General features: G+C 42.2%; 1 protein-coding gene across 1 annotated transcript in view; it reads left to right on the top strand.

The window, feature by feature from the left end:
- LOC114071652 overlaps positions 1-14,528 on the top strand; it is a gene marked incomplete at its 3' end in the record, with an annotated part of 25,887 nt that overhangs the window by 5,680 nt on the left and 5,679 nt on the right. The window contains exons 2-5 of the mRNA XM_027909501.1: positions 3,733-3,870; positions 4,412-4,607; positions 10,059-10,176; positions 11,006-13,097. Of these exons, the coding sequence (XP_027765302.1) occupies positions 4,541-4,607; positions 10,059-10,176; positions 11,006-13,097 (2,277 nt within the window). The remainder of the gene's footprint in view (positions 1-3,732; positions 3,871-4,411; positions 4,608-10,058; positions 10,177-11,005; positions 13,098-14,528) is intronic.

The following is a 14,528-nucleotide window of genomic DNA, read 5'->3' as shown; positions in this document are numbered from 1 at the left end:
CCTTGTTCTGTGCTTGAATGAGACTCATGGTTTTTTTACTCTGTGTTCTGACACACCAGGCAGGGTTGATACGGGCTATAAAGCTGTAAATAAATGAAATTACTGGGTTATTATGAACTCCAGTTGCATTTTTATGGGGATTCTGAGTTTGTGTGTGGCCTCTGAAGGGCTTTTGCACCGCAGTGGGTTTGCTTTTCCTCGGTTTTTCATTCCAAGCTGATAATTGCTCCCTGAAATGAGCAGGTTGGGATGAGACAGCCTGACCTACATTCCCTGTGTTCTGGCTAAATAATATCTTTAATCTTCAGGGACAAGGTGGCCAATTCCATGTGTGAACAGAGAGATTGGTTCCTGTTTTTCCATGCTCCTTCATTCCTTGCCCGCAGCTGTGGGCTGGGGACTCCAAGTGGCACAGGGCTCACACTGCACTGGGGACAGGGCGTGGAGGAGCTCACACCTCCCCTGCTCCTGCTCCCAAAGGCTTCCCAGGCCTGGGAGAAACCCTGGAAAGCTTGAATTAGCTATTATTTGTGATAAAGGATGTAGTTTATGTCTTATCCCCACGTGCAGTTTGAACATAAACTAATGGAGAAATGAAAATCAGAGCCTTTGACAAAGTCTCTTCTTCCAGGGAACAGGAGACAGCCTCAAGCTGTGCCAGGGGAGGTTTAGACTGGATATTGGGAATAATTTCTCCCCTGAAAGGCTTGTCAAGCATTGGCACAGCTGCCCAGGGGAAGGGGTGGAATCACCATCCCTGGAGGGGTTCAAAAGCAATGTGGATGTGGCCCTTGGGGATGTGGTTTAGTGGTGGACCTGTCGCTTGATGGTTGGACTTGATCTTAAAGGGCTTTTCCAACCTTAGTGATTCCGTGAAACCACTTGAAATACAATGTTAGGAGAGTGTTGAAAATGGATTCCAAACCCATTTAATCACCATCTTTGAGAGGGTTGTAGGAGCTAAAGGGATGATGGAGTTGGTTTGTAATGTGACCTCAGAAGGGTTTCTGATCTTGGCATGAACTGGGAAAATACTCAGCAAGTTTGGAAGACATTCCAGGTTTTGGTGTTTGGTTGTGGTTGGTTTTTTGTTGTTGTTGTTGTTTTGGTTGTTTGTTTGTTTGTTTTTGGTGGTTTTTTGTTTTGTTGTTGTTGTTTTTTGTTTGTTTGTTTTTGGTTTTTTTTTCTCTTGTTCCCATTAAGAATTTCCACTGGTGAATGCCATGAACAGTGGATGGTGAGACCTAGAAAATAAGTAGATAAAGCTGTGCCAGGGGAAGTGACAAATGCTCTGGGAGACAGCATCAGAACTGGGAATGTTCTTGACAAAATAGGGAAAAAGAAGTCCTGGAGTTGTCAAGGTGGGATCTGCCTCTGTCACTGTTCCTTTGTCACCTCAATTTGGGGTAAAAACTCCCTGATGCTGGAGAAGTTGGTCCTGAACTCCACTGCTAATTTTTCCAGGACTCGTAATTCTGCAGCTGCATTTTCAGATGGATTGGGAAAACTGAAACACGGATTTATATTGAATTAATCTGGCCCTGTAGCTCTGATTTTTAGGAAGGAGGAAAGAGCTGAAGCGTTGGGAAGAAGTTATAGAGTATTTCTGATCTTTTGGGAAGATCAGGTTGTTGGAGTTAACCATCTCGGGGGTTCTCTTCCCTGTGTCTCTATAAATCTCCTTTTTTTTTTCTTTGTTCTCCTGGCTTCTGTCATGTGATATTTTTACTGGGATATTTTAGTGGTCTGGAGGGGGCAGACTAAAGGAGAACTAACCTGGATATTCCAACCTTCAGGAGTTCAAAACCGAGCATTGTTCACATTTCACTTCAGAGATCCAATCAGGAGCTGCTGCTCCAGCTGTTTCATTCCCTGGCTCTGCCTTGTGTGGGGGTGGTTGGTTGTGGTTTGTTCAGCTTTATTTCTGTCTTCCCCCCCCCCCCCTTTTATGTATTCAGCAGCAAAACTGAACTTTTGAGGTGCTGGATTTCAGGAAGAGAAAAAGCTTGTTGAGTTTCTGTTGAGTTTCCTTCATTTGGGTTTAATTCCGTGGAAGCCCTCAGAGATGATTACACTAATTCACTAAATCTTTACTTCTTGCTTGCAACAGCTTCATTAAGTACCTGTATCCTGGTACACACCGTGCAGATTCCTGCCACTGTGTTATTTCTTGGATATTTTCCTCTTTGGAATGAGGATGAAAAAGGAAATCGTCAAACTGGGAACTGCCACTTGGAGCTTGGGCTTGGGAAAACACACATTAACTCAGGACTAGCAGGAGAATCCTGCTTGTGTGGGAAGTATTTGACTTCAGGAAGTGATTATTTTTCCTTAAGGATCACTTTTGGTGGAGTCCCCACCCCTGGAGGTGTCCAGGGAAGGGCTGGGGACATGGAGGTGACAACCCAAGCACAGCAAGGTGAGGAGTTAGGGTGTCTCTTGAACAATCCAAGGGGTTTTCCTCATCTGAAGATGCTAAATCCACTCTCTCCATGGTAGAATCAATGGATTCTTGGGAACACAACAGGTGGATAAATAATTTGTGGTGACTGTAATTTATTTTTTTGTAGATGTTACGTTTTGTAAAGCGATGGCATTAATAAATAAGAGAGTGAGCTGACCTTTCTGAACTTCCAATATGTCATAAATTTTACAAAATCTTAAGCTTTTATTCCCATCTTTTCCAGCTTTTTGGTGCATAAGGATGAAAGAGAATCCAGCCAGTTTAGATGATCTAGGAGGGAACGTTCACATTTTAAGGAAACAACCTGAAATGCTGAATTTTGAAGGTTTCTTTTACATTAAACCAGGTCTTGGGTCTGGACTTTTCCCTCTTTCATCTTGGGAAATCCTTTTCTCCATCCTTTTATTTCTGCCCCTCACATGTGAATTCCCACTTCATGGATCACTGTAATTCCACCAGCAGTGGATCCATAGTTCCTGGTGCAGGTGGAGGTGACAGGGAGCATTTTTGTGTTCCTGGAATACCTTTTTTCCCAGGGATAATCTCAATAAACCTGCCTGGCTGTGCTGTCTGGGAAATGCTGCTCCAGCCTCTGTGACCTCAGGAATGGGATGTTCTAGAGGAGAAATTTCATTTTGAGTTCAGGAACAGCTTCCTCTGGTACCTCATGGGGGGAAAAAAATAATGTCACAGCTTCTTTTCCTGGCAGGAATCCAAGTTAACTTCAATTCCTGCCCTCAAAGCATTGCCTGATTATAATCTAGAAATTAACTGGGCTTGATGAAGTAATTTACCTAAGTTGGCTTTTAAAATTGAATTTTATGACATTGATATAAGTTAGAACGTGATTTTAGTAAAATAATAAATATTGCAGTATTGTAATGTGTAAAATATATATAAATAAATAAATATAAATATTAGAAACTCAACAACCATCGAATGAACACAGGACAAACGTCCGACTCTGATCAAGGGGGTGAATAGTTTTGGTGGTTTGTGATTTATGTGGATTTGGGAATGAGAAATAAATGCCTGGCCCTCAGAAATGATGGGCTGATGTGCACAAAACCAGGCTCAGTTTTTTGGGATCCAAAGCAGGAAAGGAGCCAAGTTTGGGAGTCTGGGTGGAATTTAAGGCACCGCCTGAGGATGGGGAGGAGCCAATTTTTTGGGGATGGTATTTCAGGTGTTTCACAATGAGTAAATAACCACACACACTGAAATGGAAAGAGAGGATGTGTTTTTAACCAGGAATGAATTCCTTGTAGCCCATTGCCACGACTCCCCCACGCCGGGACCGGAGGGAGGAATCCTGGAGCCGCAGCAGCAGCAGCGAAACGCAGGGATCAGCGACCAGTGGGATCTCCCTGGGAGAAGCAATCCGTAGGAAAACTGCTGCTAATTGGGTATTTGTGCTGAGCTTTGTCTGGAGGTTCATTATGGGGTGGAAATTACCGGGAAGGGCTTGATGTGCCTGATGGAGATGCCGCCACATCCAGTCCCCGGCCACTCCGTCTGCTGGAGGTGCTGCCAAATGTTGGATTGCTCTGAGGATTCCGTGAGCTCACAAGTGGTTTGGAAAGCCTGGGCTGCTCAAGAGTTGCGTTCCTGAACGATTGGAAGAGCCTTGTGCAACGACTGGGGCTCACACAGCAAAATTCTGGTGTGGAAAAAAAGAGCTTTAAATGACTTCGTGGTGTTCAGATGTAGAAGGGCTTTCAGGTATTAAACAGGGATTGGGCTGGACTTTGATCATTCCCTGGGATATTTTATTGCTTTTATTAGTTTATGTGTATATATATATATTTTTAACATTAAAAACTGAGTCTTTGTGTGAGAAATACAACTTAGAATCAATAATTATGTTGTTTCAGTACTTGGTTGTTATTTCCTTTGGAAGTACCTGCTTGATGCCGGAGCACTTTTTTCCTCCTGCTGTGTTTTTAGGGAATCGAGCCGTGGTTCCAGCTTCCAGCAGAAGGAAATTCCAGCTGTTTAACCGCTGCCTCAGAGACAAAGCTTGGCCTGACTCGTGAGAGGAATGACCTGTCAGAATTCCCCACGCTGGAGGAAGGAATGTTGTCCTTAGGAGGAGCATCCAGAAGGTGTTTTCCTGGAGATCCAGCCCGGGACTCACTGCTGGGTATGTTCACAGTGGCCTTTTTTTTAACTGCTCTACAATGAAGGTTTTACTGTTAAATCAACCCCTAACCTGAGTTTGATTTTCTTTGTGTTTCCAAACTGCATTTGGTGTAATTTTATTGTCCAGGCCCACCTTCCCAACGAGACAGAGGGTTTGTCCCTTCCCTGCAGCTTCTCTTACAGATTATTTTTTGTTTCAGGTAAAACTGAAATCTTGTTTTTTCCTTTAGAATTAAGGGCAGACCCAAGTAAATTTTGCCATTTTTTGGGTTCTCTGTGGGCGAGATGATAATTCTCTGTGCCCTTAAAATCTGTGTTATATTCATAAGTCAAAAATCCTTATTTATTTCAGAATGGTAAGTATGATGATAAGGTAGATATATTTGCATTGATAACATGAAAAACTGTTTGATAAGAGTGTGTTCAGGCTTGTACCCTGGTCTCATAAATTCCACCTGCTCTTATATTTTCCTGCTCCTTACAGGGTTTCTTTATAGTCGAAGTAGTGCCCAAATACAGTTTTAAAAGGTTTTCAGTAACCCTTTTACAAAGGTATCTGCTAAGTGTTCTTTAATTATTCTTTCAAGATAGGAGAAAAGACTGAGGAATTATGGATTAAGTGTTGTGCTATTAGAAAATTTCACCCAGACTGTGCAGTTAAAGGGACTTTCCTGTGGGGATGTGGTGTTATCACAGACTAACGGAAAGGGGATAATTACTTATAAAATGTCTAAAAAAATTGTTGTTTGCCCACTTTTCCTGGGATGGGGCTTTGCTGTTCCTCCTGGCCTCTGTTCTGCTGCTGAAACACAAGTTTATACCCACCCTCTTCCTTCATTCCTGTTGATTTTATCATCTTAGTTGCAATTCCTGATGTTTCTGTTTTGGTCTGGGCAAAACCCATATTGGAATGTTGCACTTCAAATGGATATTCACAGTCCTGGAATGGTTTGGGTTGGAAGGGACCTTAAAGAACATCCAGTTCCCCACCTTTCACCAGCCCAGGGTGCTCCAACCTGGCCTTGGACACTTCCAGGGATCCAGGGGCAGCCACAGCTTCTCTGGGAATTCCATTCCAGTCCCTCCCCATCCTCCTGCTTTGTCCTTGCCTCCCTCCTTTGTGTGGAATTGTTTTATTTAATATATTTTAAAGCATTTTCCTCTTCATTAGTGTCACTTGCAGAACTGGAAACTATTTAATCCATAAAAACTCTCTGATATTTATCAGGGTTTGTGTTTTCAGTGCAACTGGAATTAAGGAGAAAACACAAAGCTTTTAAATATGATATATTTTTAATGGGATATATTATAATATGATATATTTTGAATAGGAAATATTTTAATGTGATATATTTTGAATAGGAAATATTTTAATATTATGTATTTTAATAGGAAATATTTTAATATTATATGGTTTTAATAGGAAGTATTTTAATACAAAATATTTTAATAAGTTTTTAATAGGAAAGATTTAATATATGTTTTAATATGAAATATTTTTAATATGAAATTTTAAAAAATTAAATATTTTTGTTTATATTTTAATATTATATATTTTTAATATGGAGTATTGTAATATAAAATAGTTAATTGTTTTTAATATGAAATATTTTAATATATATTAAATATAAAATTTAATATGAAATTTTAAATACATGATATATTTTTATATGAAAAATTTAAAATACATTATATTTTTGATATGAAATGTAAAAATATGATATATTTAAATATTATTTTAAATCTTAATTTTAAAAATATGATATTTTAAATATACTTTAACATAATATATTTTTAAGATGATATACTTTTAATGATATATTTTTAACGTAATATACTTTTAATGATATTTTTAAGATGATATATTTTTAATGATATATTTTACATTTTGATTATATTTTACATTTTCAACAATACCTTTTTTAAATATATATTTTTAACCCTATATTTTTTTTCATTATATTTTTCAATTATATGTTTTTTAACACGATAGAAAGACACGAGAATTCTCCCTCCTGCTGCTCTTTTATTTCTTCCCCTTCAGAGCTGTCCCGGGAGCTCCATGTTTTTTGTACATGCATTTCATTTCCAAATACAGGAGCAGAGGTGAGGGGGAAGGAAAAAAAATTAAGCTCCAACATAATTAATTTCTTCTTCCCTTCACGAATATCTGGAATCTTCCTGCAGGAAGGGAGACTCAAATGCCACTTGTACTGAAACCGCTCCCGTGGAACAGCCTGGCAGAGCCACAGAATGGTTTTAGTTGTGTTTTACCTTCCTTTTTTTTTTTCCCCCTCCCCCAAACGGCAGCTTGACAGTGGCATTTGGAATTTGCAGCGGGCTGGGAAGGAGGGGAACATTCCCAGCTCTGCCTGCTCGGGAGCTTTTGACCTTCAGGAGAAATCCGTGTGTTGACACACGAGCTGCTCCCAGAGGGATGCGCTGACGTCACTGGCTGCTTTCGGCTCCTGTGCTGGCAAAACCCACCCCGAGCCCATCCCGAACGGGATCACAGGGATCTGTTCTGCCTCCCCCCGGGAAAAACGAGGGGCTGAAAGGAAAACACGCCGGGGTCGTGCGCTGGGAGATGGGAGAAAGCGGCGGGAGGTGGAACGTGGGGCGTGGCTGGGTTTGGGGTTTATATGGGAAATAAAAGCAGGGTTGTATCCCCCATTAAATGGCATTTATTGAGCTTCAGGAGGTGCTTCTGCAGGCCATCCCTGCGGCTTCCTAAAGGGAACAAGTGGGTTTCCACAGGGAATGGGGATGCAGGGAATCTCAGCTTTCCTCGCTCTTCCTTGTTTTTATGTTCCCTTTTTGGCTCGCTCTTCTGTCCTGACCTTGTCAGTCCTTCTGCTGCTTCAAGTCAGGGATCCCCACCATGGTTCCTCCGGGTGGGAACCTCTGGAGAAGGTGGGAACTGTCAGCCTGAGGCTCAGCGAAATGGGAATGCTCCTGGGAGAAGCCAGGGGAGCGAGTTCCTGAAGGATCTCAGTCTGAGGGGACAGCTCTGCAGATTTAATCAGCTGAAATCTCCTACTGAAGAGTCTGATTTTTTCCTTGTCCTGCTTTTCCTGCTAAACCCACTGTGTGAGGTCACCTTGTTCCCACTGGAATGTAATGGTCGGGTTGGGAATGGTTTGGGTTGGAAGGGACCTGAAAGATCATCCAGTTCCAACCCCCTGCCGTGGGCAGGGACACCTTCCACCAGCCCAGGTTGCTCCAACCTGGCCTTGGACACTTCCAGGGATCCAGGGGCAGCCACAGCTTCTCTGGGAAATTAATTCCAGGGCCTGCCCACCCTCCCAGCCAGGAATTCCTTCCCAGTATCCCATGGACACTTGGAGGGATTCCCTGCCCTGTAGGGATGTGCACTGTGCACTGTTACTTGGCAAATATCTGCCTCATCCACGGACCTTCTCTGCAAGAATTTAGGGATTTGTGGAATTTCCCATAGGGTAGAGACAAGAAGGCTCTGGAAGGGACTCGATGCCGTGAGAATTCCCTGTTTCCAGCTCTGCTTGGAGAATCTTAATTCACTTTTTCATCTGTTTGACTTCCCTAATGCAAATGTTGAGTGGTACTTCTGTTTCTGTTGATACAATATATTGATTTATCAGCCAGATATTGTGACTTGTTCTGTATATATATGTGTGTGTATGTAGGACTTTTATTTTTATATATATGTGTTTAGATATATAATAAAAAATAGTTAGTCAAATCTATTTTTGGCAACTTTTTCCCCATTATTTCTTTATCCTTCCTTCAGTGCTTTTTGTCTCTTCCTTCCCAAAGCACACCCAGTTTTTATTGTGGTGGAAAAACCTTTTCTTTAATCCCTCCTGATTTTCACTGCAGCTGGAAAATACATTTTCAGAGTGAAAAAATGGAGCTGAAGAGCAGGAAAACTTACTTTTCTCTTCTGTTGCTTGAATCAAAATAAGATGCCATGCTGTGTAAACATAAAGTGGGAATTACAAGAGGAATTTGAGAACTCCAAATATTATTATTTTATTTTATTTTATTATTTTAAATATAAAACGAGTTGGGAGGGGGAAATGTCCATCCAACAGAGCTAAAATAATTTAGGTTCCAACTCGCCCAAAGTTTCTTTAAATCCACGTTTTGACATCTTTAATGCAATTCTGGGTATAATTATTTTCAAGTATAAGGGCCAAAAGTGTACATTAAATGGAATAAATGGATTGGAAGGATTGTCTGCTCCAGGTGAATGGTTGGGAATGAGGAATTGGATGTCCAGGCTGTGGCAGGATCAGCCCCTGAACACAAATCTTTGTTTTCTGTATATTTTAAATAAAAATGAAGCAGATCCCACTGAATTACCTCGGTCTCCCGTTCCATGATTTCAAACCACGATTCAAATTGTGATTCAAATCCCGCCATTCCCCAAATCCCACCATTCCCCAGCAGGTGAGTCCATTAAATCCCAGTTTGGGTTGTGCCCTTTAATGTCAGAAATGAGCCATCCCTGACCTTGTTCCTTCATTCCTTGGGCTCCCTTTTGTGCTGATCCTGCCGTTTTCTCCTCTCTTGATTTCTTTTTTTTTTTCCCCCCCTGACATTCCACATGGGCCATAATTAATTTTGCCATCCAGTTTTGCTTACCTTGGAATTCCTCTTTGGAAGGAATTTGAAAGGAATTGCCCCTTTGGAATTCCTCCTCTTGTCACATCATTCAGGAGTAGCTGTTTATACCTGTTTTTTAAGCTACATCCCTTTTCCCCCTATTCCTTTTCTTTCCTCTTTTTCCTTCCTTTTTCCTTCTTTCCTTCCCCCCTTTTTCCTTCTTTCCTTCCCCCCTTTTTCTTTCCCTCCTCCTTCCTCCTTCCAAAAAAGCATTTTAATTCATATTTAACCAAAATTAATTAAATCCATTTTAAAACTAACTTAATTTTAAACTAAAAATAAAGTTTTATTGGTCCTTTAAGTTTTATTCTTCCTTGAAATGTTATTGTTCCTTTAAGTTTTATTGTTCCTTCACCTTGAATCCCAAAAGAAATTCCTTCATCTGGAATCCCTAAGGAAAAAAAATCCAGTGTAGCCTTTACTATCATGGAAATTTATGGAAAAATGGAGGCTGGGAAAGGGATCAGTGGGGTCTCCTGGTTTTTAAGGAAGTGGAAGGTGATGTGGACATCCTGCCTGGAAATCAGGATGGAAGGGGCTGACCAGGGAGTGGGAAAGGATGGGAATGTGCACAAAAGGAAGTTTATGGATAAGCTGGACATGTCAGTGCCATGGAATGTTTGGAGATGGACGAGAAGAACCCGGATTTTGCTCCCTGACAGGAAAGCTGAATTCCCTCCCTGAGGGACCCTGCTCCAGCAGAGGGTTCAAGGGATGGCATTCCATCGTTTTCCCTGCAGTTGAAAAGGAATTCGGATGGGAAGGCAAAGCTCTTATTGCTCTTTTTTCCTTGTTATTTTCCCAGAAATCCAGGAAAGTCGGTTCTCTCCGTGTCTCCCACTCCTGATGTGCTCAACAGGAGGCCCCAGGATCCTGGATGAGTCGCTCTTCCAGCCCTCAGGAATGGATTTTATTCCCTTAAGGTAGAATTTTATTCCCTTATTTCTTTATTTAATAACATCCTGTCAGGAAAAAACATTTGGATCCTAAATAAGTCAAAAAATATTGACATACTAAGTAGAAACTGATATTATTATAATATTTCTTTTTATTAATGTATTTTTATTAAAGTTTTATTATTTTGGGACTGTATAGTTTAGTATAAGGTTTGCATCTACTTTATTTGTAATATATATTTATTAATACAATCCTTATGTGTAATATTTATTACATAATATTATATAATAAATATATTTATATGACAAGTGTGTAATAAAAATATAGAAAACATTTTATGCATTTATATAAAAATGATATATAAATGTGTTTTTATATATATATATATATGTATCTATAAATATATAATAACTATGTAATAAATTAAATATACATATTATATTTTTATTAAAAAATGTCTTTATATAAGTACATTATAAATAGAATATTAACACTATATTTTATAATTAGTTATAGAATTATGAGTCATTGTATTAAATATGAATATTTGCTAATTAATTATACCAATAATATAATGTTTTATTAAAAATATTGTATATATATAAAGACACATTTTATAAAGATTCTTTTATTATATTTTATTATTATTTTATAGGGCATTTTTGGTTTTTCTTTTTTTCCATTTCTTCAGGTTTTGGGCCATTGAGGGAATGTTTTTTTTTGTGTATTTTGCTAAACCCCAATTATTTGATTAAGGGACGTTCTGCTTTTCCCCGTGACATTAAAGCAGAAAATCAGGATATTGAGATTAAAAAGGATAATGAGAAATTCCCTTCCTTTTCTTGCCCCTTTCAGAGGAATTCCTGATGTTTCTGGAGTGTCCCAGGAGCTTTTGGAGCCTTCCCACATCCACGAATCTCCATCCCTGAGGGACACAGCCCCTGCCTTGGATGCTCCCGGTGGCTGCTCCTTGTCCCAACATCCAATTCCATCCGGACCTGGAGATGCCAATTTGTCTTCCCAAAACTCCTTGTCCGGACAACTGGGGAGCAAGGAGGCCAAGAAATCCTGGAAAACTGATGGGGAGGCATCGAGTCCCCAAACAAGTGAGGATTCCACAAACTCTGCTCCAAAGGTCCTGCTGGAAAAGGGGCTGAACCAAGCGGGAGCTTCTCTCCCAAAGGAGCCCAGGAGCACGTCTGGGAATGATGGACATTCCTCCGGTGACAGCGATGGTCCAGCTGCTGGAGTTGAGCTTCCAGGGAAAGAGAAGGAGCTCCTGAGGCAGGATGAGCTCTCATCCTCAGGAAATTCCTCCTACAAAACAGCTCTGACGGAAAAAAGCGAGAGGGAGATGCAGAAGGAGAAGGTGAAAATGGTCAAGAGCGAGGGAGGAGTCCTGGAAAAGCTGGAAAAGAATGAGCTTGATTTGTCAGATAACTCATCTGACGGCTCGAGGAACGACCATTCCCAAAATCCAGGTGCTCCCGATCTTCCTTCTGCCAAGACTTCTGAGCCAGGCGAAGGAGCGTCCAAGGAACAGGGAGTGGATTTAAACGGCTCTGGAAGCTCGAAGTTCGTCCCTGAGGAACTCCAGGGAGCCTTCCTGGATGGTCAGGGCAAACATTCACCTCCTGCAGTGGGATTTGGGAAAGAGGAGCTGATCCCTGCTGGGACAAACACCAGGGATGGTGCACCTGGAGAACCGGTTGTTGACACGGAGACGCCTCCGTGCGGTGCGGAATATCCGGCCGGAGCGGATCCCGGAGGGAGCAGGAGTGAATCAAATTCGGATTTTTCCATTGAAAGGGGCCATAAAGTCACAGACATTTCCCCTTCCTTCAATCTTGGAGGCGACGCCTCGTTCTCCCTGCACTTTGCTCATCCCATCTTTCAGTCCACTCCGGGGGTATTCCTGAAGAAGACAGTGAAGGCAGAAGAACTCGGTGTCCCGCTGCTCCGGTCGGATCTCCAGGCCTCTCCAGCGTGTCCTGATGTTCCTGCAGGGAATTCCCCCGCGCCCCCTGGGAAGCAGCATTCCCCCCAACGTGCTCCGAAGGAAAACGATGGACATTTGGAGCCCTTCAGGTGGAAATATCCCCACACTGGAAGAATCCAGTCCCTCCCATCCCTTAGTTTCATGGAGAAGGTTGGATCTTGGAACGTCAGCCAGCCAGAGGAGGTTCCTCCTGCCGGGACTCCCGGTGGATTTTCTCCTGGAAGAAAAGCCTCCAGTGCCATTGCCATTTCCTCCAGCCACGCTTTGTCCAGCCAGAAAGGCAGCAGAGATCCCGAGGATTTTGCTGCTGCTCCCCCTAGGGAGGCAGGTTCTCTGGGAAGTTTGCATTTCCCAAGTAAAAACCTCCTGCCTGCCCCCTCTCTTACAAGATCCCAGTCGGACAATGCCGTGAATGTTTCCAGCAGGAAACATTCCTCACCTGGAGTTATTCCACCAGCAAATTCCACAGAGGCTCTGCAGCCTCCAGAAGAAGAAAAACACGTTTTAGGAGTGTTGGACAATAATTTAGGAGGCTCCATGATCCCAGAGATTGTTTCTGGATCCAGCGGTGAAGACACGGAAAGCAAAAACACGGGGCAGAGCTCGGATCCCGATGTTTGGGTTCCCAGTGTTGCTCAGCTCCTTAAAAAGGATGGAAGCTCTCCAGCTGGTGGCCAGAAGAATTGGGATGCTCCTGAAGATCAGTCTCTAAACCTGAATATTCCCACTGGTCCCATCATCCTGGACAACCTGGGAGCGATTTCCCCGGATAGTTTGAATGTTCCCGTTAGTTCCGGGAGCAGCCAGGGGATTTTGGGATCTGCCCCGAGCTCTGGGGGGGTCTCCAGGTACTTCCCCAGTGCAGGAGGTGACAAATTCCTCCCTGTTGGAGCAAATCCTGTGGAAACTCCGAAGAAAGAAGAGTTGGATATCGAGGAAAGGATCCCAGTAAGTGTGTTTTTAATTTAACCTTTGGTGACAGAGTTATCCATTTATTTTAGGGTTAGCTCTTTTGTCAGAGTTATCCATTCCTTTTTCCAGGGCCTAAAGGGGCTCCGGGAGAGCTGGACAGGGACTGGGGACAAGGGATGGAGGGACAGAAAAAAGGGGGAGTGGCTTCATAGTGGAGAAGGGGAGATTTAGTTGGGATATTGGGAATTCCTGGCTGTGAGGGTGGGCAGGCCCTGGCACAGGTTGGGCAGAGAAGCTGTGGCTGCCCCTGGATCCCTGGAAGTGTCCAAGGCCAGGTTGGAACAAGCTGGGCTAGTGAAAGGTGTCCCTGCCCATGGCACAGGGTTGGAATGAGATAATCTTTAAGTTCCCTTCCGACCCAAACCATTCCATGATTCCCTGATAGTGATAAAAAGTGAAATCTTGTGAATAATCTGGTTGTAGCTCTTCCAGCAGATCCCTGCTGTGCCATTCCCGATCTCCCAGCTCCTTTCAGGGGCTCAGCTTATAATTATCCGAACAGGAGGCTGAGACTCGAGCGCTGAGTAAGGAGAGGCAGGAGAGCTGAACTCCACACCCCCACAGCTCTGCAGGAATAGCAAACCCACCCCAGAAATCCTTGGAAATGAAATCTCTTTTCATTTGCTATAAATACCCATTTTTTGCTTGTTCACTTTTTTTCCGCCTTCCAAGGCCCAAACTCTTTCATTCTTGCCACGTTGCTCACAAGAGGCATTCGCAGCCACTTTATTCCTTCCCTCATCCAGATTTCTTCCCTGTTTTGGGAAGGTGGGAGAGGATGGAAGAGCAGCCCTGTTAACTCTGCTAATGGCTCTGGAGGGGTGGAGATAATGAGATGCAGATTTATGCTAATGAGAAACGTGTCATTAATCCCCGAGGGAGAGGCTGCTCCTCTCACAGGATGATTCCTGTAAATAAACCAGGGCTTTGGGGCTGGATTTCAAAAGCTTTTTTTTTTTTTTTTCACCCTGTTTTCTTCGAAAAGAAGTGTTGAAACAAATATAAATATTGTAGGGATGGTGTTTTAAACCAAATTCAGGAGATATGAAGGTGATTTATATTTATGATTATAATTAGACCTGGTTTTTCAGCCCTGTTTGTGAGGGATTCTGCTCCCATAAATCACTGACAAGGTAAAGGAGATTAGGTCACTTTTGTGGCTGTTAATGTGTAGGTTTATAACAAAATCAGAGGAAATAGAGTTGGCCTTGATCCATAAAGTAATTAATTTCATTTTTCTTGGCATGTTTAGGACATGGGATGGATGAGTTGAAATCAATTTGCTTCTGCAGGGGATTAAATGAAGGAAAGATTTGGGTTCTTTTTTTTTTTAATGCAGATGATACCTGTGTGTAAACTTAGAAAAATTGCTTCCTCAAAAGGTTCTAAACGACCTTTGGTAGGTTC

This window comes from Empidonax traillii, unplaced genomic scaffold (genome assembly GCF_003031625.1).
Source record: "Empidonax traillii isolate 1590-97213 ecotype Southwest subspecies unplaced genomic scaffold, ASM303162v1 scaffold2180:size94112, whole genome shotgun sequence".
Taxonomy (NCBI): Eukaryota; Metazoa; Chordata; class Aves; order Passeriformes; family Tyrannidae; genus Empidonax; species Empidonax traillii.
This window is presented reverse-complemented; position numbering and strand designations above follow the sequence as displayed.